General features: G+C 42.1%; 1 protein-coding gene across 3 annotated transcripts in view; it reads right to left on the bottom strand.

Annotated features, from left to right (window-relative positions):
• The window catches only part of LOC124789465 (polyadenylate-binding protein 2), a 116,473-nt gene that overhangs the window by 31,437 nt on the left and 60,545 nt on the right, over window positions 1–24,491 (bottom strand). For all 3 annotated transcript variants that reach the window (XM_047256833.1, XM_047256832.1, XM_047256831.1), the window contains exons 4-5: window positions 23,318–23,385; window positions 4,579–4,773 (exon numbers count right to left, since the gene is read on the bottom strand). In XM_047256833.1, coding sequence (XP_047112789.1) covers window positions 4,579–4,773; window positions 23,318–23,385 — 263 coding nt within the window. The remainder of the gene's footprint in view (window positions 1–4,578; window positions 4,774–23,317; window positions 23,386–24,491) is intronic.

The raw sequence follows: 24,491 nt of genomic DNA, 5'->3' as shown, positions 1-24,491 counted from the left end.
AAGAAACAATCACACAAAAATGCCTCCCCCCCTCCCCTACTTCACCCATTTTACAGATGAGGCTATTTTTACTAGGGAAGCAGTATTTCACTTTGGTAATACCAGTGGGCTTGTGAAAGTCCCCGTTACATTAAAGAGTATGATCACCAGTAAAGTTTTTCAGTGAATGTCTGGGATTGAATTCTGATTATACTGTATTTCCACAATTAAATACACTTTTACAAGAGAAATTGTCCACACTATGGGAAGATGTTCTCCTCCACATACACTTGAAGCTGTTGTTTCAACAGAATGCTGCTCTGCGGAATTCCACTCTGGTAGTCAGCTGACATTGGAATAGAGTGATCCGGCACAAGTAAGTTGGGTGCAATGTTCCCTGAAAGAGGCTTTGGCTTCCCATCTCACCTGATTTAACACCACTGGGTATATTTTTTATGGGGATTTATGAAAGTCTGCACTTACCTGACACCAGTCAATACCCTTGAAAAGTCGAGAGCATGACTTTTTGAGGCAATGATAACAAATGAGTGATGAAAATGAAATGTAGTGTGGCATAGAGACTCCAGTCAGGTAAACCGGTCACCTGGTGCAAGTCTTTTTAGTTGACGCCACTTCAGAGACTTTCACGTCTGGGATGAGATGATGATGAATGCAACAAAACACCCAGTCCCTGAGCGGAGAAAATCTACAACCCAGCCAGGAATCGAACCCGGGCCCCTTAGCATGGCATTCTGTTGCGCTGACCAGAGTAATATTGTGCCCTGCCCACGACGTAATATCTTACTATTTTCCTTTCCTATCAAAATATCAAGAGTTAAAGATATAATTTAACCACCGAGTCAATGAACTGCACTGCAAGTCAGCGAATATGTACGCCCAGAATAGTGAGAGCGGCATAGCATTATCATCTGTATTTTGTTCTATATAAGAATGCACGCTCGTCTTTTCTTTCTCTTCTTTAGTCGTGCAACTTTCCGACAGCATCTCACACTATCAGACTCTTTTATTTTCTCCCATTTTGTTCAAATGAACTGAAATTTTATTTCTTTTGCGAATTTGTTTAATTGTGACATTATTATTGCCAATTGAAATTACTGATATGACTATGAATACTTTTTTTTTCGCTCCAGAGTCGGGCTACGATCAATGTAATTTCTACGTATTTCACCAGAATACGGCAAAAATTCTTTGTTACGTCCAAAACTGTGATATTAATGCACGGGATGTCAGATGTCAGTATAAAAAGCTTCCTTCGTTAAAAAATAATTGTTTAGTTTGGCATTTCTGCTTTCATTTCATAGAAACGATCATTAATCTCCAAATTTATAAATGTTACAGATTTTGCTTTACTACATTTTTTCTTATGTTGCCAAAGCGATACCCATGAAATTAAATTAAACTATTCTGAATTTTCTCACCTGGCAAGAAGACAGTACTTTCCCTGATATGATAGAAACCCAAATTAAACGTTTTTCAGTATGCCACGAGTCTACCAACCTTCACTTCAAACAATAAAAAAATGTAAAAAAGAGTAGAAGTGATTTTTTTTATGTAGTCAATAACATTGTGCACATTTTTGGACAAAAAACAGTTTTCATTATAGAGACTAAGAAAGAGGATTGTGTGTGTGTGTGTGTGTGTGTGTGTGTGTGTGTGTGTGTGTGTGTGTGTGCGAGTCAGTTAAATATTTGGGTTCATTTTACTTTTCATTTAGTAGATTTCCTTTTAATTAATCATTTATCAATTACAATTATTATTATACCACTCAGCTATTGAGGCGGACAAATTAGTCATATTACAGTACTTTTAGCATAGTTGATTTAGGAGTGAAGTTTTACAGGGCAAAAAATCCCACAAAATCAACATGTAACATAACCACGCAAGGGCGGAAATTTCTGTGTGTGTGTGTGTGTGTGTGTGTGTGTGTGTGTGTGTGTCAGTTAATGGCTATACAAAGTTGCACAATGTGGCCTGGTTGATGGCTTTACTGGTATATGAAATTTCTGTGTTACAAAATAATATTAATAACACTATGCACAAAATGTAGGAAAAAAAGAAAGGCTTGAAACAAGTTTCCTCAAGTGAAATTTCCTGATATTTCCCGTATTTCCAGACAAGTTTTAGCATTTCTCCCAGACAAATTTTGAGATCTCAAAGTTAAGTCAAGATGTAAGTTGACAATGTGTCTTTGTAGCTACGGTACAAGAAAGAATAGCGGGAGAAAGCAAGCCAAATGATGTGTGTTTCATTACGACCACTTCTGTTATTTTATTTAAAAATTAAAAAAAAAAAAAAAAAAAAAAACATTTTCTTGGAGTTGCAAAACAGATTTAAAATATCTTCATTGATTTCAGAAATAACCTAAAAAAGAAGTAGGCCTCTTCAAAGAAGCATATAAGATAGAGAATAATTGTGTGAACCAACACTATAGGTAACCATCCATAAAATGTTTGTTCTACTATGCTCATTATTGTCAGTTATTACCCGCTGTGTTATATCCATTATTTTACAGGTTTTCCCCCTCCCATTTCTCTGATATTTCCTTGATATGTTTGAAGGATGATTATAATTAAACTTTCAAACGACTGCAGAAACAACACCACTGGTCAGAATGATATCAAATTGCAACAAAATATTATCGTAGAAGGGGGAAAACGTATGGCAGAAGAAAAATAAATAGTTACAAAATGTAGCAATAGTTGGCGCTGTAAGAATCATAATTTAATAGTGGTCGACTACTAATGACAAATGAATCATACAACAATGCCTAAGGTGTACGTTTGGCGTTAAACTGTACTACCTAGTGTGCGTGGGTGTACAGGTGCAATACTGTTAGTTACGCAAGACCATCCAACATGGCAAGGTCATATCACATCGGATCGGAAAAATAGGTTTTTAATTGTCCGGAGGCAAAAAACCGCATAAAAAGCATCAATCACAATCGAATCAGATAGTTAATTTCCGTGTGACTAGTGCAGAGCATTTTCAATATGCTGTCTTATCATTTTCTGGAACAAGTTGAAATCAAGAAACAGCAGGTTCCACAACTGATTCAAGTGTTTCCGAGTTCACATTCAGAATGCGTTGCAGAATGTGTTCCATCAATGCAGCTAACTTTGCAATCACAACACTATTCCCTTGCAATTTGACATCATTCTGACCAATGGTGTTATTTCTACAGTCTCTTGAAAGTTTATAAGTGAAACACCCTCTATATGAGTACATAGTTCACAAACCACCAGCGACTGACAATTTTCTTATTCTTATCGTCCATATTTTCTAACATACAAACTACTTTTGAAGTGCCAAAATGTACTAGAACAAATAAAATGTCTATAAAATGCCACACTGTATAATGTACTTGCGTTGAGTGAGTCACAATTCCTGAAATCCATCTCCACGGCCTCTGGCCTGCTGAAGATCACCGCAGTCCTGGGTTCACGCATAAACCATGAAAATAAGCTGCATTACGCCACACAAAAACAGGCCCAGACTTTGGGTACATCGGGGAGACTAGACCCAACGGGCAGGACCTGCACATTAGTGGGAACCGAATGGCTTCATATCGGCAGGCCCGATCCATTACAGATACCCGTGGAAACGGTCTGCGGTTTCAGCCCGTTGTGAAAATTCACTCATGTCCCCAGCCATTCTTGAGCCACAGACAGCATGTTGATGAAATGAGACCACAGTGATCAATCCATGCAACAGATAACTTGTTCAAATACTCTTGAGAATCAACAATAATGAGGATAAGTAGCAACTCTTTGTAATGACAATTGCTGAGCTGCAGACAGGTACGTAGAAGAGACAATCATACTCTCACAATTAAATTTTCAGCCATCACTTTTGTCAGCAAACGAGAGCATGCACACATTCACACAATCACTCAGACACAACTCGTGCACACATGACCACCATCTCTGGCTGCTGCGTCTACAGTCTCTGAGAATCAGATCGAAACGAACCACTCCTCATGCCTACCTGACCGTCGTCGGCAGCTGCTAGTTTAGTGGCAAGAAGTGGTGGCAGCACTGACGGCAAGCTGAGGGGAGTGGTAGGAAGGGGAGAAGCAGTAGTAATGAGGAAGAAGGGAAGCAGCGAACGCACTCAGCTACACCCTGCCGGCAACTATCCACGACATCTCAGTAAACAAACCATTTCATCTACTGAGATAAAAACGAGATTTTTCCAGGTTTTTTTCCTCCCGTTTCTCTGATGTTTCCTTGATGTGTTTGAAATTCCCTTATATTTCTTGATTTCCAGAACCAGTGGCAACACACAGAATACAAGAGCAACTGACAACTTGTCAAATTTATGCCAGGAATTACATAGCCGCAATCTAATCTAAAGATTGCTGAAATAATCAGCCAACAACCTGTCACCAATAATGTGCTGTAATCAGATTAAATGTTTTATTACTAACAAAAAGAAATTACTAAAGTATAAGACTATGACCATGAAAATAAAAATTATCTTACAGTACATTAATGAATGACAATCACAATTTATGAAATTGTATTTATCATCTTAATAGCCATCCCGTTTTATACAAAAGTAAATAAGTGGAATGCTTACTTTTATCTGCCGTCCTCTAAAGAGAGATTCATCCATTGCCATTGCAGTTTGTACCGATTCACGCTCAGCAAATTCTATGTACGCAAATCCTTTGGGATGTCCATCAAACTTATTGCACAGTATTGTTACTCTGTTAATTGAGCCACAGCCATGAAAATGCTGCTCTAACTCCTCAGCAGTTGCTCCATAGTCAACCTTAAATTATGAAATATAATGTACTATAAAATGCAACTAATATTTTCAAATAATGTTTGTATATAATACATTTTATATCAATATTTACATTTTATATCGATATTTACATTTTATAGCAAAATTTTCAGACAATGCCATCTTAGTGCCAGCAATAGCTTCTTGACTTTATAATGATATGATTTTATAATAAATCTTTATCTACTATACCAACTTACCTCAGTAATATTCATTAATATGTTGTTGCACTGCGGTAAAGCAAAGAACATGGCACTGATGATCACACACAACACTAACAAAACCAAAACACACATTGGTTCATTTCATTTAAAATCGCCCAAAATAAAGAAAACTCATTGCCATCATGTCACAGATATTTGTGAAAATTTGGTGTAAGAAAGTACATAAATAGAAAGCGATAAAATAAATTTTTTTTAGATCAAAACTGTAGTCAGGGGGCCATTTTGAAATGTCTAGCATTTCCTCCATCTGGCATCAATATGAAAGGTAGGTTGAAAGTTTTTAACTACTATAACTCCCTTATTTATAAATCAATTTTATACAATTTGGTGTTATTAGAAAGATAAAAGGACCAACCATATGACTAAACTATAAAAATGCTGCAACTGTGCATATAAATATGTACTAATCTGTAATTAAAGTCATTTTTCAATTTTATTTTTTTTTTTACAAACTTCATGGATTTCTTTCATCACAAACTTCATCATATTAAATTTTATCTCAAAGAATTCCTATTGTCATACATAACAACATAAAAAATCAGAAGGGTGTTTGTTCTGTTTAATCATTTAAAACAGAAATAACATAAATAATAATATATATGTTTCATTTTGTGACTTACCTAGTGGTCACAAATGATCAGTTCTCATAAAACACATTCATAAAATTCTAAAAAGCATTCCTTTTTTCAAACAAGTTTTCAATGGACAATATTATGTCCGATTAAAAAGTATATAAATGACCAGTACTTGTGCTTGCACTAGGAGCAGGCAAAGTCAGTAAAATGTTTTCATAAGGAATCCAGCAAACATCAGTGTGAAGTGGCCATGAATAACTTGAAGGGCCACTTGGACACATGAACTTGACTTTTGCATCTCTGTGTTCTTCACTTACCTTTAGAATTTTTCCAAGCCACCATTGGTTCTTGTAGACAGCTGTGACAAATGTTTCTTCTTTAATTGTGTTAGAGGCAGTGGTTTTGAATTCCAAGAGGAACTTGAATGAATTTAGTGGGTGATGAAACATGCTTTATTGGCAACTTCTTTTCATTCAGTGGTTTGAAAGAAATGATTCACTCTTGTCCCAGGAATGGCAGAACCAATCTCATATCATTTTTGTAACATGTTTGTGAACTATGTTATCTCCTCTGTTGTAACAAAATGTTTCTATTCCTGGAACATGAGTTTTGGCAAATGTAAACAGATCTTTTGGACTTAAAATGTGACTGTCATATGGATGCAGTAAACTTCCTCTTGTTGCTAAACATTTAATAGTACCACCAACTCCATCACATGCATTTTTGCCATGACTAGTGGCAAAAAAATTCCATTCTGCAGTTACTCCATGACCTTGCTTGTGATGGCACAAATTTAAGCAGTTCTTAAAGTTTTTATATTGTGCAGAACTGCCAACACTGAAGTACATAACATGCTGGATGTGTGGTAATTTTTCCAGTATACAAGTGAGAGAAGTTTTCTGGAAAACACAGAATGTGTCTGTATCATGCTGCAAACAGTCTCTTATACAACACAATGACATTGACTTAATGCAGCCATCTGTTTTAAAATACACCACAAAATGATGAAGTTTGACTTTAACGTTCTGCCAGTGAAATCCTTGTGCAGCATCCTGAAGCAAACAGGTATAGTTCTCTGCAAAATCCACCATGATGATCCATGTAGTATCAGGGAGGGTTTCTTTGCTTGATTTGAAGTAGTGACTCTGAGATTTTGATACATGATGATGATGTGTTAAGTTTTGAAGTTTTTGCATGAGATAAACAAATTCTTTCGGTCATCTTCAGTCATGTCCCTAGTGAAGGTCGATCAGTTTGCATCCATTGTTTGAATACAACATTTTCACAATCTTGTAAGGACTCCAGCTCCATTAAAAACTTGCGCACTTCATATTCGTCAGGACACCTGTAGTGCCCACAGAATTTTTCGAAAGTCTGGAGTCACTTGTGTTCCAGCCGCTTCGAACACACGTTATTTTGTAGTGGGTTGTAGCATAAACAGATGCACGCTGCTGCAGAACGTTATTTGTGCAGGCTAACTGAGAAAGAAGAGCAAAGCCGAGCCAACAAGTGACACACTCAGTTGCAGCAAAGAGAAAAGAAAAACTCCTGGCCCAGAATTCTGTGGACGAATTTCATGCATGAAAAACATTAGTGACTGTTTTGTGTTGTGGAGAGACAATGGAAGAAAAAACAAAAAGATTATTATTAAGTAGTGACTTGGTCTCGAGCAGACGGACATGTATATTAGTATCGTATCGTTGAGAAAAAATGTTATTTAATTTGGTTGAATTCAGTCGTCTGCGAATTCCCTAAGAAAGTGTGGGCTTACTGTTTAATGTGGCAGTGAAATGGTGTATTGAATTTTGAATATAGAATATGTTAACAACAACTGAATTTTGAGAGTGTCTTTATTTGGACTAGATAAAAGGATTTTGGCATAGTAGATGAATTTCCACCTTCTTCAAAATATAGAATCTTCGGAGAAGAGTTTGCTGCAAGCAGACGACGCCAGAGCTGTGGGGAAGCTGAGCCTGTATCTGGCATTCAAGTAAGTTCAAACTGATAGTCCAAGGAGCGCGGCTCTAAGTTTTAGAGAAGAACCTTGGACCTTGCCGTTGGTGGGGAGGCTTGCGTGCCTCAACGATACAGATAGCCATACCGTAGGTGCAACCACAACGGAGGGGATCTGTTGAGAGGCCAGACAAACGTGTGGTTCCTGAAGAGGGGCAGCAGGCTTTTCAGTAGCTGCAGGGGCAACAGTCTGGATGATTGCCTAATCTGGCCCTGTAACACTAACCAAAACGGCCTTGCTGTTTTGGTACTGCGAATGGTTGACAGCAAGGGGAAATTACAGCAGTAATTTTTCCCGAGGGCATGCAGCTTTACTGCATGATTAAATGATGATGGTGTCCTCTTGGGTAAAATATTCCGGAGATAAAATAGTCCCCCATTCGGATCTCCGGGCGAAGACTACTCAAGAGGACATCGTTATCAGGAGAAAGCAAACTGGCGTTCTACGGATCGGAGCGTGGAATGTCAGATCCCTTAATCGGGCAGGCAGGGTAGAAAATTTAAAAAGGGAAATGGATAGGTTAAAGTTAGATATTGTGGGAATTAGTGTAGTTCGGTGGCAGGAGGAACAAAACTTTTGGTCAGGTGAATACAGGGTTATAAATACAATATCAAATAGGGGTAATGCAGGAGTACGTTTAATAATGAATAAAAAAAATAGGAGTGCGGGTAAGTTACTACAAACAGCATAGTGAACGCATTATTGTAGCCAAGATAGACACAAAGCCCACACCTATTACAGTAGTACAGGTTTATATGCCAAATAGCTCTGCAAATGATGAAGAAACTGAAGAAATGTATGTTGAGATAAAAGAATTAATTCAGGTAGTGAAGGGAGACGAAAACTTAATAGTCATGGGTGACTGGAATTCGACAGTAGGAAAAGGAAGAGAAGGAAGCGTAGTAGGTGAATATGGATTGGGGCTAAGAAATGCAACAGGAAGCCGCCTCGTAGAATTTTGCACATAACTTATCATAGCTAACACTTAGTTCAAGAAGCATGAAAGAAGGTTGTATACATAGAAGAACCCTGGAGATACTAAAAGGTATCAAATAGATTATATAATGGTAAGACAGAGATTCAGGAACCAGGTTTTAAATTGTAAGACATTTCCAGGGGCAGATGTGGACTCTGACCACAATCTATTGGTTATGAACTGTAGATTAAAACTGAAGAAACTGCAAAAAGGTGGGAATTTAAGGAGATGGGACCTGGGTAAACTTACTTAACCAGAGGTTGTACAGCGTTTCAGGGAGAGCATAAGGGAACAATTGACATGAATGGGTGAAAGAAATACAGTAGAAGAAGAATGGGTAGTTTTGAGGAATGAAATAGTGAAGGCAGCACAGGATCAAGTAGGTAAAAAGACGAGGGCTAGTAGAAATCCTTGGGTAACCGAAGAGATACTGAATTTAATTGATTAAAGGAGAAAATACAAAAATTCAGTAAGTGAAGCAGGCAAAAAGGAATACAAACGTCTCAAAAATGAGATTGACAGAAAGTGCAAAATGGCTAAGCAGGGATGGCTGGAGGACAAATGTAAGGATGTAGAGGCTTATCTCATGAGGGGTGAGATAGATACTGCCTACAGGAAAATTAAAGAGACATTTGGAGAAAAGAGAACCACTTGCATGAATATCAAGAGCTCAGATGGAAACCCAGTTCAAAGCAAAGAAGGAAAAGCAGAAAGGTGGAAGGAGTATATAGAGGGTCTATACAGGGGCGATGTTCTTGAGGACAATATTATGGAAATGGAAGAGGATGTAGATGAAGATGAAATGGGAGATACGATACTGCGTGAAGAGTTTGACAGAGCACTGAAAGACCTAAGTCGAAACAAGGCCCCGGGAGTAGACAACATTCCATTAGAACCACTGACAGCCTTGGGAGAGCCAGTCCTGAAAAAACTCTACCATCTGGTGAGCAAGATGTATGAGACAGGCGAAATACCCTCAGACTACAAGAAGAATATAATAATTCCAATCCCAAAGAAAGCAGGTGTTGACAGATGTGAAAATTACCAAACTATCAGTTTAATAAGTCACAGCTGCAAAATACTAACGCGAATTCTTTACCGACGAATGAAAAACTGGTAGAAGCCGACCTCGTAGAAGATCAGTTTGGATTCCATAAAAATGTTGGAACATGTGAGGCAATACTGACCCTACGACTTATCTTAGAAGAAAGATTAAGGAAAGACAAAACCTACATTTCTAACATTTGTAGAATTAGAGAAAGCTTTTGACAATACTGACTGGAATACTCTCTTTCAAATTCTGAAGGTGGCAGGGGTAATATACAGGGAGCGAAATGCTATTTAAACTTTGTACAGAATGGACATGAAAGGGAAGTAGCGGTTGGGAAGGGAGTGAGACAGGGTTGTAACCTATCCCCGGTGTTATTCATTCTGTATACTGAGCAAGCAATAAAGGAAACAAAAGAAAAGTTCGGAGTAGGTATTAAAATCCATGGAGAAGAAATAAAAACTTTGAGGTTCGCCGATGACATTGTAATTCTGTTAGAGACAGCAAAGGACATGGAAGAGCAGTTGAACGGAATGGACAGTGTCTTGAAAGGAGGATATCAGATGAACATCAACAAAAGGAAAACGAGGATAATGGAATGCAGTCGAATAAAGTCTGGTGATGCTGAGGGAATTAGATTAGGAAATGAGATACTCAGAGTAGTAAAGGAGTTTTGCTATTTGGGGAGCAAAATAACTGATGATGGTCGAATTAGAGATGATACAAAATGTAGACTGGCAATGGCAAGGAAAGCGTTTCTGAAGGAGAGAAATTTGTTAACATCCAGTATAGATTTAAGTGTCAGGAAGTCATTTCTGAAAGCATTTGTATGGAGTGTAGCCATGTATGGAAGTGAAACGTGGACGATAAATAGTTTGGACAAGGAGAGAATAGAAGCTTTCGAAATGTGGTGCTACAGAAGAATGCTGAAGATTAGATGAGTAGATCAGATAACTAATGAGGAAGTATTGAATAGGATTGGGGAGAAGAGAAGTTTGTGGCACAACTTGATTAGAAGAAGTGATCAGTTGGTAGGACATGTTCTGAGGCATCAAGGGATCACCAATTTAGTACTGGAGGGCAGCGTGGAGGGTAAAAATCGTAGAGGGAGACCAAGAGATGAATACACTAAGCAGATTCCGAAGGATGTAGGCTGCAGTAGGTACTGGGAGATGAAGAGGCTTGCACAGGATAGAGCAGCATGGAGAACTGCATCAAATCAGTCTCAGGACTGAAGACCACAACAACAACAACAACACAACGGGGCACCGCATAACGTGGCGACCGTGACAGGACCTGTGAAGTCACAGAACACAAGACAAGACGAACTGAAGGCACAATTAAAATCTGAACTAGATTTACAGAACTCAGAATTAAAGTCTAAATTAGATTTACAGAACACTCAAATGCAACACCTCAAGTTAGACTTGATGAAAGAATTGTCTGCTCTCTAAGTAAAAGAGTAAATATTTTGTTTAAAGGCTTAGAGGAGAGACAGGAGAAAAATTTACGGGACATAGCCCAGAAATTAGAGTATGATGTAGACTGTAAATGTAGTAGCCTAGAAACCAGAGTCAACGAAAATTTTGATTCCTTGAAAGATGTCTGTAAGGTCACATCTCATGTGGTTAAACAGGAATTATGTAACATTAAAATAAATGTACATAAACAAGATAAATTGCTCCCATTAGTTCAAACGCAAATTTCAGGAGTTAGCTCACGTTTAGAAACTGTAGAACAAAATCTCAAAGAAAAGTTAACTACAACTGAGTTGTTAAGTCTAACCGGTATAGAGGAACAGGTGGACGAGCTAATAGAACGAAAAGTGGAAGAAAAATTAAGTGTTGACATTCCTTCGCCTATAACGACCTCCGAATTAGATCATACTAAAAAAGACTTATCTAAACTAAGAAGGGAATTCAAAATTATTCAGGAGAAACTTGAAAAGAGTACAGTGTCTCAAAATCTTGTTCTAAATAAAGAAATAATTAACGATTTGCAATGGGGATCGAATTCAGGCTTTTCCCGGCAGTTTCCTAGGTTTAAACCCCACTCATTTCTTAAAACGATTTAATCAGGCCATGCCTAAAAGTTGGGAAGAGGCTAAGAAAATAGAATTTGTGATAGGTTATTTGGAGGGTGAATCTTCAGAATGGGGCACAGTAAACATAGAGAAATTCATGTCCCGGGAAGACTTTCAAAGAAAATTTAAAGAAAAATATTGGTCTTCCAGTGCACAAGAGAAGTTAATTTCAGATTTATGGGACCCGAAATACTACAGCAACGCATGGGGTTCGATGCGTAAGTATTTCGACTAGCATTTGACGAGGGCCAAGTATTTAGACAAACCAATAGAGGAGAAAGGAATGTATAATGTTAAAGATATAAAGAGATATGTACAAAACCCCCAGGGACATTGACATTCTGTGTTAACGGGCGGAGTGATGTCCACCGGTTCCCGAGTTGGATTAGGTGTTGCTTCTACTTTAGTTTTCCTGCAATAGATTCCCGTCACTTCTTCAACTATTCTGTCATCTATTCTCACACTATAAATCCATAACCGGTCATTTTCACGTCAGCCTGAAACGACTGTACTGACTACTGGGTTCAGGGTTATCTCATTTTCGAGTTCTGAAAAGGTAAAACCCGTAGATGTAATCTACGAAGGCTAGGTCCCCCAAAGACTTGACATAAATTTATTAACTTTGAAACTGCATTTGGATCTGGAGATATTCCGCTGAGGAAGTGTGCTGAAAACAGAAGGGTAATCTCATATGTGAGTTCCGCAAGGGTAAAACCCGGGGAGTGTGTTCCCGAGAGTGTTCAAAATGGTTCAAATGGCTCTGAGCACTATGGGACTTAACTGCTGTGGTCATCAGTCCCCTTGAACTTAGAACTACTTGAACCTAACTAACCTAAGAACATCACACACATCCATGCCCGAGGCAGGATTCGAACCTGCGACCGTAGCAGTCGCGCGGTTCCGGACTGAGCGCCTAGAACTGCTAGACCACCGCGGCCGGCCCTGAGAGTGTTATCTGGTAGTCTCTGTACTTCTAGATAGAACATTATAAACGCCAGTGTTAAGGGAAACTGGCATAATTCAGTGTTACATGATGTTTAAATTTTTATAAAATGTTTTGTACCTTTTGTAAAGTATGATGTGATGGGGGGAGGGTTTGTACTCAATTTTTGTATAAGGGGTGGGTAGTGTAGGCATAGACACGACCAACACTACACAAACACCACACCTTCATACAGTCCTCGCAAACAAGTGTGACTGGTTCTTCACCATTTGCCATTCCATAGGAGTTGCTAAGATCTTTTCTTCGGGGACATCTAAGGTGATGATGAGAATGTCCGTTCTGTAGGAGACGCCGAACATCATACCTCCTCCGGCTTCTCACTTACGTACTGGCGAAGTGGGGATCCTGGGGAAGGGGGGGAGGGAAGGGTTTCCTGTCTTTGGGGCTATCTTCTTTCTTTCTTCGATCTTAGCAAACAAACTCTATTATTTCCTTTCTTACTTCTCTTCAGAGTACCAACTATCTTTCCCTCTATCCACACTCATATACTTCTATCGCTGAAGTCGTCCTCTTTTCCGGGATTTATATAAATCTTTAACTAAGAACCTTAGCTGGCCGAAGAATCAGGACACACAATCACACTTTATCACTCAGACAATTGAAGACAAACGCACAGACAAGAAACACCAGATAAGAAGTGACAACCGTAACATGTGAGAGGGGGAAGTAATGCTAGTCAAGGACTAGAGCACTTGGTTAGGAGGATGACGATTACACTTCTCAGAGGGAATGATACATTTAGAGTCAATTAAAATAAACTGTTCCTAGATGTGGTAGTACCTTGTAGAATAAGTAGAGCTAAGGGAAGATTAAAAGTTAAGCCAGAGAAGGAAAACACTATCAGAACCTGTATCAACAGATAGAGTTCATAAGTGTCTGAGGATAAGAATAGGATTGTGCATCCCGAATAGTCTGATAAGAAACAATAGAGTAATAAAAAATAGATGGAGAATAATTAAGTGTTAAAGCTATGGAAGCGATCTGCAAGAAAAAGGAATCAAGGAGGACATGTATACTTGACCAGGTAATTTTAAAGAGAATTGTATGAAGAGGTATATGCCAGAGGAGTGACTATGAACACTGTTGAGAGAGGATAAGGAGGGCGGACCCGATATTGTTGAAATGAGAGAAAGTGACAGGTAGGCAGACCCGGAGGAGGCTGACCTATACTGTGCGGGCAGGGGCACCAGACGGGGATTGACCTGTGCCATAGTTTTTAAGTAAGTGGAAGGGGCGTACCTACCTGTATGTGATGATAGGATCATACCTTATGTCACTGATAGATACTGTACCCACAGGAAATGGGAGGTATCGTAATTCTAATTTATTGTGGAAAAGTTTCCCCTGGTAACTCTGAATTCTATTTTTCCTTATCTAGAGACGAAGCATTCTGAAAGAACAGGTGGTTACTATTGCAACCATAGAGTAAAGAAGGAAAGAGTTATTTAATGAGAACAACACCTGAAATTTGTGACTGGCTAAGGGGAGGGATTCATTTTGCACAATCCTAAAATAGCCTCGAAGGAAGGCTTATATTTGATTAACTGGTCAAGATTTGTCGTATCTTAAATTGCTTGTACTACTAAGTCCATTGGTAAAATGACTGACCACCTGAGGGAACGATAGCAATGAGACAAATGTATTTTTTATTTCTGTGCTAAAGGTTTTGTGTGAATAATAAGTGCAAAAGATATTACATGTTGTATCTAAAATAACGAGTGTTCGAGCTAAGGGGAGGGATATGTAGTGCCCCCAGAATTTTACGAAAGTCTGGAGTCACTTGTGTTCCAGCTGCTTCGAACACACGTTATTTTGTAGTGGGTTGTAGCATAAACAGATACACACTGCCGCAGAACGTTACTTGTGCCGGCTAACTGAGAAGGAAGAGTAAAACCGGGCCAACAAGTGACGCGCTCGGTTGCAGCAAAGAGAAAAGAAAAACTTCTGGCCCAGAATTCCGTGGACGAATTTCATGCACGAAAAACAATGGTGATTGTTTTGTGTTGTGGAGAGACAACGGAAGAAAAAAAATTATTATTATTAATAGTGACTTGGTCTCGAGCAGATGGACATGTATATTAGTATTGTATCATTGAGAAAAAACATTATTTAATTTGGTTGAATTCAGTCGTGTGCGAAATCCCTAAGAAAGTGTGGGCTTACTGTTTAACGTGGCAGTGAAATGGTGTATTGAATTTTGAATATACAATGTGTTAACAGCAACTGAATTTTGAGAGTGTCTTTATTTGGACTAGATAATAGGATTTTGGAATTTTCTTCAAAATATAGAATCTTCGGAGAAGAGTTTGATGCAAGCAGAAGACGCCGAAACTGCAGGGAAGCTGAGCCTGTATCCGGCGTTCAAGTAAGTTCACACTGATAGTCCAAGGAGCGCAGCTCTAAGTTTTAGAGAAGATACAATGGGGCACCACACACCGAGAACAGCGATGCAGCATGCACTCATCATTTTCCAGGTTGCACATAAGTTTCTGCAGAAGTTCCGTGTACGGTTCTTTCACACATGCAGCATGCATTAACAGTATTACGTGCATACACATACATTATGCATTCCATGACTGTTTACAGTAACACATTCTTTTGGCCTAAGTTCACAAAATTTTGTAAAACCAATTATATCTTCAGGGTATTTTTCTCTGACAGCTAAGTATACATCTTTCAGATTATGTAAAATTATTCTTTTTGTCTTATACACTTTTTTGCCGTTTTCTGAAGGGACAGACAGACAGACAGACAGACAGACAGTCTTTTTTTTGTTAGCACAAATGCAACTTGTATCATCTTCACAGTAAAAATTCTGGACACGTTTTTCCACATCCTTACCTATTCTGTTTCCCACTTTATAACTCCCTTTTGACAAAATACAATCTTCTTTTAGCAATATTCAGTAGTGTTAAAAAACATTTGAATTTTTTTCTTTACTCCATGAAGCTGGTGCTAAGGTAAGTATTTGTAGTTTTTCTTTAACAGAACTTCTGCTAAATATCTCTTCAAGTTTTTGCATTAAAATATTACAGTCTGTAAATTCAGTACTGCCAGTTTCTTCAGACACATTTTTCACCAGAACATGTAGCACTTCTGATGCTGTTTGCTGGAATTTTAAAGCTAAGTGACGAGACTTGGATCAAATGTATTCTGGACACCTGTCTTGTGCTCTCTTGGTAACCTTAAATGGTGAAATTTCAAGTAATTCACAACTTTCATTAAGTTTTTGAAGAGCTGTAGATGGATCTGGTATACATCCTTGATCTTCCAACTTCACATTCATCCATCCCTGGAAGGTTATCCCCCATATGATATAAAATGTCCTTACGACATGTTATGCACAGCTTGGTACCTGGATAAGTCCAAGGGTTTTATATTTCCTTGCCGTGGTTTAAGAAATAGGTTTCATAGATTTCTTAGCAGTCTTTTTACCACGCTTCTTAAAAGGGTCATAGCAAAGTCTGTGTCTGTCTTCAAAAGTTCCCAAATACAGCCTTTTGTGAGAAGAACAAACACACTCGATATTTTCACAGGTGCTTCTTAGCTTCAATAATTCAATATCAGCTTGATTCAGGCTTCACATATCTATTAAGTCAAGCTCTTCACTACTACTACTATTCTTCTGACACAGAACTGCTGACATAAAACCTAAAGAACATTTGTTTTCCATTGTGATTTTTAATCAACTGTGTATGTTGCAAAAAAGAACTGGAAGGTTTGAAACTTTTTCTTGTTCTCTAATTAGTCAAGAATGTACTATCTGTAAGGGGGAAATGAGAAAGAGTTAATGACCTCTTTATTAAGTGATCTCTAATATTCACATTATGGAACCAGACAGAATGGCTGCTTATGTAAGAAGCACAAAATCAAGATATATAAAGTGCACAGAAACACAAAAACCTAACACACATAGCCTGTGTTGCACGTGAGTGTTGCTGCTACACTGAATTTTACATTGTTGTTTCATGTATTATTGAATTTGAAGCAATTAATTATTGCAGCATTATTTAAAAAGTATAAAATCTGACAATAGAGGACAAACACCCTTCTGATTTTTTTATGTTGAAAAGTATGGCACTAGGAATTATTTAAATAAAAATTCAAATGGTGAAACTTGTGATTCTGCTGAAAAAAAATTCCTGAAATTTGCAAAAAAAAAATTGGTGAGAAATTACATTAATTACAAATTTTCAAACATTTGTTGCTTAGACACAGCACTTTAATAATTTTTATATTATAGCTCTATTCTTTTACTTTCCAATGACACCAAACTGAATAAAATTGATTCATAAATAAAAAAGTTATAGTGGTTACAAACTTACAAGGCACTTTGTTTTTCAAAGCCAGTTGGCAGCAGGGGCCCATATTTCAAAATGGTCTCCTAGTTACAATCTTGATCAAAAAATTCCAGAAAAAAATAATTTAACACTAACTCATTATGTACATTCTTACACTACATTTTCAGAAAAATCTGTCACAAGGGCAATGGCCACTGGGTGATTTCACATGAAATTACTCCATTATTAAACTGTGAACACAAAAAATAGGGTCAATGCTGAAGCCTGCTAATAAATATTAAAGACGAAGATCACTGAACATTATGAGAATCTCTGGGTTTCAATCCATTATTGCACTACAATTTAAAAAATATCTGGAACAGTGACATTCTATATAATCCATAGCTGTAAGTTTCAACAACATGTGACAATTGGAGGTGCCTGAACTGCTATGCTTTGTACAGTACACTGTTACTAGCAAACACTCCCGGGAAAGATGAGCTTTTCAAATACAATCATTTCTTGCGACTAGAAAGTCGGTTTGAGTGTGGCTCCAATCTTCAGCAATTAGGTATGAGATTCCTCTCACTGCCTGTCAGTTGTTTCAACAAATTCTGACTTTAAAGACAGAGAATGACGCGTGCACACCGTTTGATGTTGCATAAAGCCCGAGTGGTTTCACCCAGAAGAGAAGGTGGTTACACAAGTTATTGTCCACTACCGAACATGCAGGCGAGTAAGCAGGAACAACAAGGAGCGATTCGATTTTTGGCGGCAGAGGGAGTTGGAGGCCATGAAATGTATCAACAGATGAAGGCTCTGTACGGTGAGTACAGTCCGAGTCATTCAAGTGTTGTGGGATAGCACAAACGATTTCTTGAGGGGCGTAAGTCACCGGAAGACGACAGGCTATCATCACACCAGAAATGGTTGCTGAAATGACTGCTATAGTCTTTGATAACCGCAGTGGACGAGATTCATCGGTTACTGGGTATTAGCCTGGGCACCGCCACACGATAATGCATGATAATGTATTATGTGCATAAATGAAGGGGGCGAGAAAGTAGAGGTGGGGGAGGGGGGGGGGCGGCGTGAAAGTAAAGGTGGCGGAGGGGGGGGAGGCGAGAAAGTAAAGGTGGGGGGGGAGGCGAGAAAGTGAAGGTGGGGGGGCGTAAAGGTGGGGGGGGGGGGCGAGAAAGTGAAGGTGGGGGGGCGTAAAGGTGGGGGGGGGGGGCGAGAAAGTGAAGGTGGGGGGGGGGGCGAGAAAGTGAAGGTGGGGGGGGGGGGGCAAGAAAGTGAAGGTGGGGGGGGGCGAGAAAAATTGAAGGCGCTGGGGGAGGGGGGGGGCGAGAAAGTGAAGTTGGGGCGGGGAGACTATGAAGTTGTTGGGGGCGGGGGAGAATATCAAGTTGGGGGCGGGGGAGAATATCAAGTTGGGGGCGGGGGAGAATATCAAGTTGGGGGCGGGGGAGAATATCAAGTTGGGGGCGGGGGAGAATATCAAGTTGGGGGCGGGGGAGAATATCAAGTTGGGGGCGGGGGAGAATATCAAGTTGGGGGCGGGGGAGAATATCAAGTTGGGGGCCGGGGAGAATATCAAGTTGGGGGCGGGGGAGAATTTGAAGTTGGGGGCGGGGGAGAATATCAAGTTGGGGGCGGGGGAGAATTTGAAGTTGGGGGCGGGGGAGAATTTGAAGTTGGGGCGGGGGAGAATTTGAAGTTGGGGGCGGGGGAGAATTTGAAGTTGGGGGCGGGGGAGAATTTGAAGTTGGGGGCGGGGGAGAATTTGAAGTTGGGGGCGGGGGAGAATTTGAAGTTGGGGGCGGGGGAGAATATGAAGTTGGGGGCGGGGGAGAATATCAAGTTGGGGGCGGGGGAGAATATCAAGTTGGGGGCGGGGGAGAATATCAAGTTGGGGGCCGGGGAGAATATCAAGTTGGGGGCCGGGGAGAATATCAAGTTGGGGGCCGGGGAGAACATCAAGTTGGGGGCGGGGGAGAACATCAAGTTGGGGGCGGGGGAGAACATCAGGTTGGGGGCGGGGGAGAACATCAGGTTGGGGGCGGGGGAGAACATCAGGTTGGGGGCGGGGGAGAACATCAGGTTGGGGGCGGGGGAGAACATCAGGTTGGGGGCGGGGGAGAACATCAGGTTGGGGGCGGGGGAGAACATCAGGTTGGGGGCGGGGGAGAACATCAGGTTGGGGGCGGGGGAGAACATCAGGTTGGGGGCGGGGGAGAACATCAGGTTGGGGGCGGGGGAGAACATCAGGTTGGGGGCGGGGGAGAACATCAGGTTGGGGGCGGGGGAGAACATCAGGTTGGGGGCGGGGGAGAACATCAGGTTGGGGGCGGGGGAGAACATCAGGTTGGGGGCGGGGGAGAACATCAGGTTGGGGGCGGGGGAGAACATCAGGTTGGGGGCGGGGGAGAACATCAGGTTGGGGGCGGGGGAGAACATCAGGTTGGGGGCGGGGGAGAACATCAGGTTGGGGGCGGGGGAGAACATCAGGTTGGGGGCGGGGGAGAACATCAGGTTGGGGGCGGGGGAGAACATCAGGTTGGGGGCGGGGGAGAACATCAGGTTGGGGGCGGGGGAGAACATGAAGTTGGGGGCGGGGGAGAACATGAAGTTGGGGGCGGGGGAGAACATGAAGTTGGGGGCGGGGGAGAACATGAAGTTGGGGGCGGGGGAGAACATGAAGTTGGGGGCGGGGGAGAACATGAAGTTGGGGGCGGGGGAGAACATGAAGTTGGGGGCGGGGGAGAACATGAAGTTGGGGGCGGGGGAGAACATGAAGTTGGGGGCGGGGGAGAACATGAAGTTGGGGGCGGGGGAGAACATGAAGTTGGGGGCGGGGGAGAACATGAAGTTGGGGGCGGGGGAGAACATGAAGTTGGGGGCGGGGGAGAACATGAAGTTGGGGGCGGGGGAGAACATGAAGTTGGGGGCGGGGGAGAACATGAAGTTGGGGGCGGGGGAGAACATGAAGTTGGGGGCGGGGGAGAACATGAAGTTGGGGGCGGGGGAGAACATGAAGTTGGGGGCGGGGGAGAATATGAAGTTGGGGGCGGGGGAGAATATGAAGTTGGGGGCGGGGGAGAATATGAAGTTGGGGGCGGGGGAGAATATGAAGTTGGGGGCGGGGGAGAATATGAAGTTGGGGGCGGGGGAGAATATGAAGTTGGGGGCGGGGGAGAATATGAAGTTGGGGGCGGGGGAGAATATGAAGTTGGGGGTGGGGGAGAATATGAAGTTGGGGGCGGGGGAGAATATGAAGTTGGGGGCGGGGGAGAATATGAAGTTGGGGGCGGGGGAGAATATGAAGTTGGGGGCGGGGGAGAATATGAAGTTGGGGGCGGGGGAGAATATGAAGTTGGGGGCGGGGGAGAATATGAAGTTGGGGGCGGGGGAGAATATGAAGTTGGGGGCGGGGGAGAATATGAAGTTGGGGGCGGGGGAGAATATGAAGTTGGGGGCGGGGGAGAATATGAAGTTGGGGGCGGGGGAGAATATGAAGTTGGGGGGGGGAGAATATGAAGTTGGGGGGGGGGAGAATATGAAGTTGGGGGGGGGGAGAATATGAAGTTGGGGGGGAGAATATGAAGTTGGGGGGGGAGAATATGAAGTTGGGGGGGGAGAATATGAAGTTGGGGGGGGGAGAATATGAAGTTGGGGGGGGAGAATATGAAGTTGGGGGGGGAGAATATGAAGTTGGGGGGGGGAGAATATGAAGTTGGGGGGGGGAGAATATGAAGTTGGGGGGGGGGAGAATATGAAGTTGGGGGGGGGGAGAATATGAAGTTGGGGGGGGGAGAATATGAAGTTGGGGGGGGAGAATATGAAGTTGGGGGGGGGGAGAATATGAAGTTGGGGGGGGAGAATATGAAGTTGGGGGGGGGGGAGAATATGAAGTTGGGGGGGGGGGGAGAATATGAAGTTGGGGGGGGGGGAGAATATGAAATTGGGGGGGGGGAGAAAATGAAGTGGCGGGAAAAGAAAATGAAGTGGCGGGAAAAGAAAATGAAGTGGCGGGAAAAGAAAATGAAGTGGCGGGAAAAGAAAATGAAGTGGCGGGAAAAGAAAATGAAGTGGGGGGAAAAGAAAATGAAGTGGGGGGAAAAGAAAATGAAGTGGGGGGAAAAGAAAATGAAGTGGGGGAAAAGAAAATGAAGTGGGGGAAAAGAAAATGAAGTGGGGGAAAAGAAAATGAAGTGGGGGAAAAGAAAATGAAGTGGGGGAAAAGAAAATGAAGTGGGGGAAAAGAAAATGAAGTGGGGGAAAAGAAAATGAAGTGGGGGAAAAGAAAATGAAGTGGGGGAAAAGAAAATGAAGTGGGGGAAAAGAAAATGAAGTGGGGGAAAAGAAAATGAAGTGGGGGAAAAGAAAATGAAGTGGGGGGGGGGGAGAAAATGAAGTGGGGGGGGGAGAAAATGAAGTGGGGGGGGGAGAAAATGAAGTGGGGGGGGAGAAAATGAAGTGGGGGGGAGAAAATGAAGTGGGGGGGGGAGAAAATGAAGTGGGGGGGGGAGAAAATGAAGTGGGGGGGGAGAAAATGAAGTGGGGGGGGAGAAAATGAAGTGGGGGGGAGAAAATGAAGTGGGGGGGAGAAAATGAAGTGGGGGGGAGAAAATGAAGGGGGGGGAGAAAATGAAGTGGGGGGGAGAAGATGAAGTGGGGGGGAGAAGATGAAGTGGGGGGGAGAAAATGAAGTGGGAGGGGGGGGAGAAAATGAAGTGGGGGGGAGAAAATGAAGTGGGGGGGGAGAAAATGAAGTGGTGAGTGGAGAAAATGAAGTGGTGAGTGGAGAAAATGAAGTGGGGGGGAGAAAATGAAGTGGGGGGGAGAAAATGAAGTGGGGGGGAGAAAATGAAGTGGGGGGGAGAAAATGACGTGGGGGGAAAGAAAATGACGTGGGGGGGAAGAAAATGACGTGAGGGGGAAAGAAAATGACGTGGGGGGGAAAGAAAATGACGTGGGGGGGAAAGAAAATGAAGTGGGGGGGAAAGAAAATGAAGTGGGGGGGAAAGAAAATGAAGTGGGGGGGAAAGAAAATGAAGTGGGGGGGAAAGAAAATGAAGTGGGGGGGAAAGAAAATGAAGTGGGGGGGCAAGAAAATGACGTGGGGGGGAAAGAAAATGACGTGGGGGGGAAAGAAAATGACGTGGGGGGGAAAGAAAATGACGTGGGGGGGAAAGAAAATGACGTGGGGGGGAAAGAAAATGACGTGGGGGGGAAAGAAAATGACGTGGGGGGGAAAGAAAATGACGTGGGGGGGAAAGAAAATGACGTGGGGGGGAAAGAAAATGACGTGGGGGGGAAAGAAAATGACGTGGGGGGGAAAGAAAATGACGTGGGGGGGAAAGAAAATGACGTGGGGGGGAAAGAAAATGACGTGGGGGGGAAAGAAAATGACGTGGGGGGGGGAAAGAAAATGACGTCGGGGGGAAAGAAAATGACGTGGGGGGGAAAGAAAATGACGTGGGGGGGAAAGAAAATGACGTGGGGGGGAAAGAAAATGACGTGGGGGGGAAAGAAAATGACGTGGGGGGGAAAGAAAATGACGTGGGGGGGAAAGAAAATGACTTGGGGGGGAAAGAAAATGAAGTGGGGGGGAAAGAAAATGAAGTGGGGGGGAAAGAAAATGAAGTGGGGGGGAAAGAAAATGAAGTGGGGGGGAGAAGAAAATGAAGTGGGGGGAGAAGAAAATGAAGTGGGGGGGGAGAAAATGAAGTGGGGGGGGAAGAAAATGAAGTGGGGGGGGAAGAAAATGAAGTGGGGGGGGAAGAAAATGAAGTGGGGGGGGGAAGAAAATGAAGTGGGGGGGGGGGGAAGAAAATGAAGTGGGGGGGAAGAAAATGAAGTGGGGGGGGGGAGAAAATGAAGTGGGGGGGGGAGAAAATGAAGTGGGGGGAAAAGAAAATGAAGTGGAAATGTTTAAGGATAAAACATTTGGGACTGACACCATTAGACAGAACAGTCTAATTTGGACAAGACTGGATAACAAAAGCCCCCATAACTCTCTTAAAGGAACCATTCCAGCACTGACCTGAAGTACTTCAGGAAACCATGGAGCCTTCATGATAACAGCCAGACAGGTATCTGAGAGCCACCACTCTAAAAGACCAGTGGCTAACAACTATGACATTTCAACAGGTCTGGGTCTAACGAGGACAAATTCGCGCCAGTGTGGGTTCATAAATATGCCTGTGAGCTTGGTCAGCAATGGTAAGCACACCAAGAAAGAAACATGTCAAAAGCCTGATATCTAATTAACTAAAATTTAAGAAATATCACTAATAGTACTGACATTAAGTAATACTCACATTTCCAACATATATGGAGCGGTTGTCCACCTCCATCTTTTCTTCTAACGACATGTTTAACGGGCTTGCTGCAAATACAATTAATAATTTGACATTTGAAGGAAAGTAAGGATGAACTGGACATTTTAACAGAAAAATTACGGAACACAAAATGAAGAAAAGACAATTACAAATCAAGTATTTATTATTTTCCTGTAAACCAAAACCTTGTGGAAGGAGGCACATAACAACAATGTAAAGTTTTTATAACTGTATGTCAGAATTTATGCTTTTGCACTGTGTAGTTACTTAAGATACACCTGGTACCAGAAATTCTAACTATGACCGTGTAAAAGGTGAGGGGCAGTGTGTGATAGCACGCCTTTCTATGTGGCACTATAGTATATGGGCTCCATATACAATATGTGACCAAAAGTATCCGGACACCCCTCCACCCCATAAAATACATTTTTCGTATTTGGTGCATTGTGCTTCCACCTACTGTCAAGTACTCCATATCAGTGACCTCAGTAGTCATTAGACATCGTGAGAGGAGATTGGGGTACTCTGTGGAACTCATGGACTTCAAATGTGGTCAGGTGATCGGGTGTCACTTGTGTCATATCTGTACGCGAGATTACCATATTTGTATACATCCCTAGGTCCACTGTTTCCAATGTGATAGTGAAGTGTAAGCACGAAAGGACACACCATCACACAGGAATTCCAAACTGCATCAGGATCCACTGCACGTACTATGACAGTTAGGCAGGAGGTGGGTAAACTTTGATTTCCTGGTCGAGCAGCTCCTCATAAGCCACGCATCAGGCCAGTAAATGCCAAACGACGCCCCGCTTGATGTAAGAAGTGTAAACATTGGATGACTGAACACTGCAAAACCATTGCGTACAGTGACTAATCACAGTACACAATGTTGTGATGCGATAGCAGGGTGTGAGTATGGCGAATACCCGGTGAACGTCATCTGTCAGCGTGTGTGGTGACAACAGCAACATTTGGAGGCGGTGGTGTTACGGTGTGGTCGTGATTTTTCATGGAGAGGGCTTGAACCCTTTGTTTTGCATGACTTTATCACAGCACTGGCCTCAACTGATGTTTTAAGCATCTTCTTGCTTCCCCACTGTTGAAGCAATTTGGGGATGGCAATTGCATCTTTCAACACAATTGAGCACCT

This window comes from Schistocerca piceifrons, chromosome 3 (assembly GCF_021461385.2).
Source record: "Schistocerca piceifrons isolate TAMUIC-IGC-003096 chromosome 3, iqSchPice1.1, whole genome shotgun sequence".
NCBI lineage: Eukaryota > Metazoa > Arthropoda > Insecta > Orthoptera > Acrididae > Schistocerca > Schistocerca piceifrons.
Note: the sequence above shows the minus strand (reverse complement) of the source record. Positions and strands in the feature narration are given on the sequence as shown.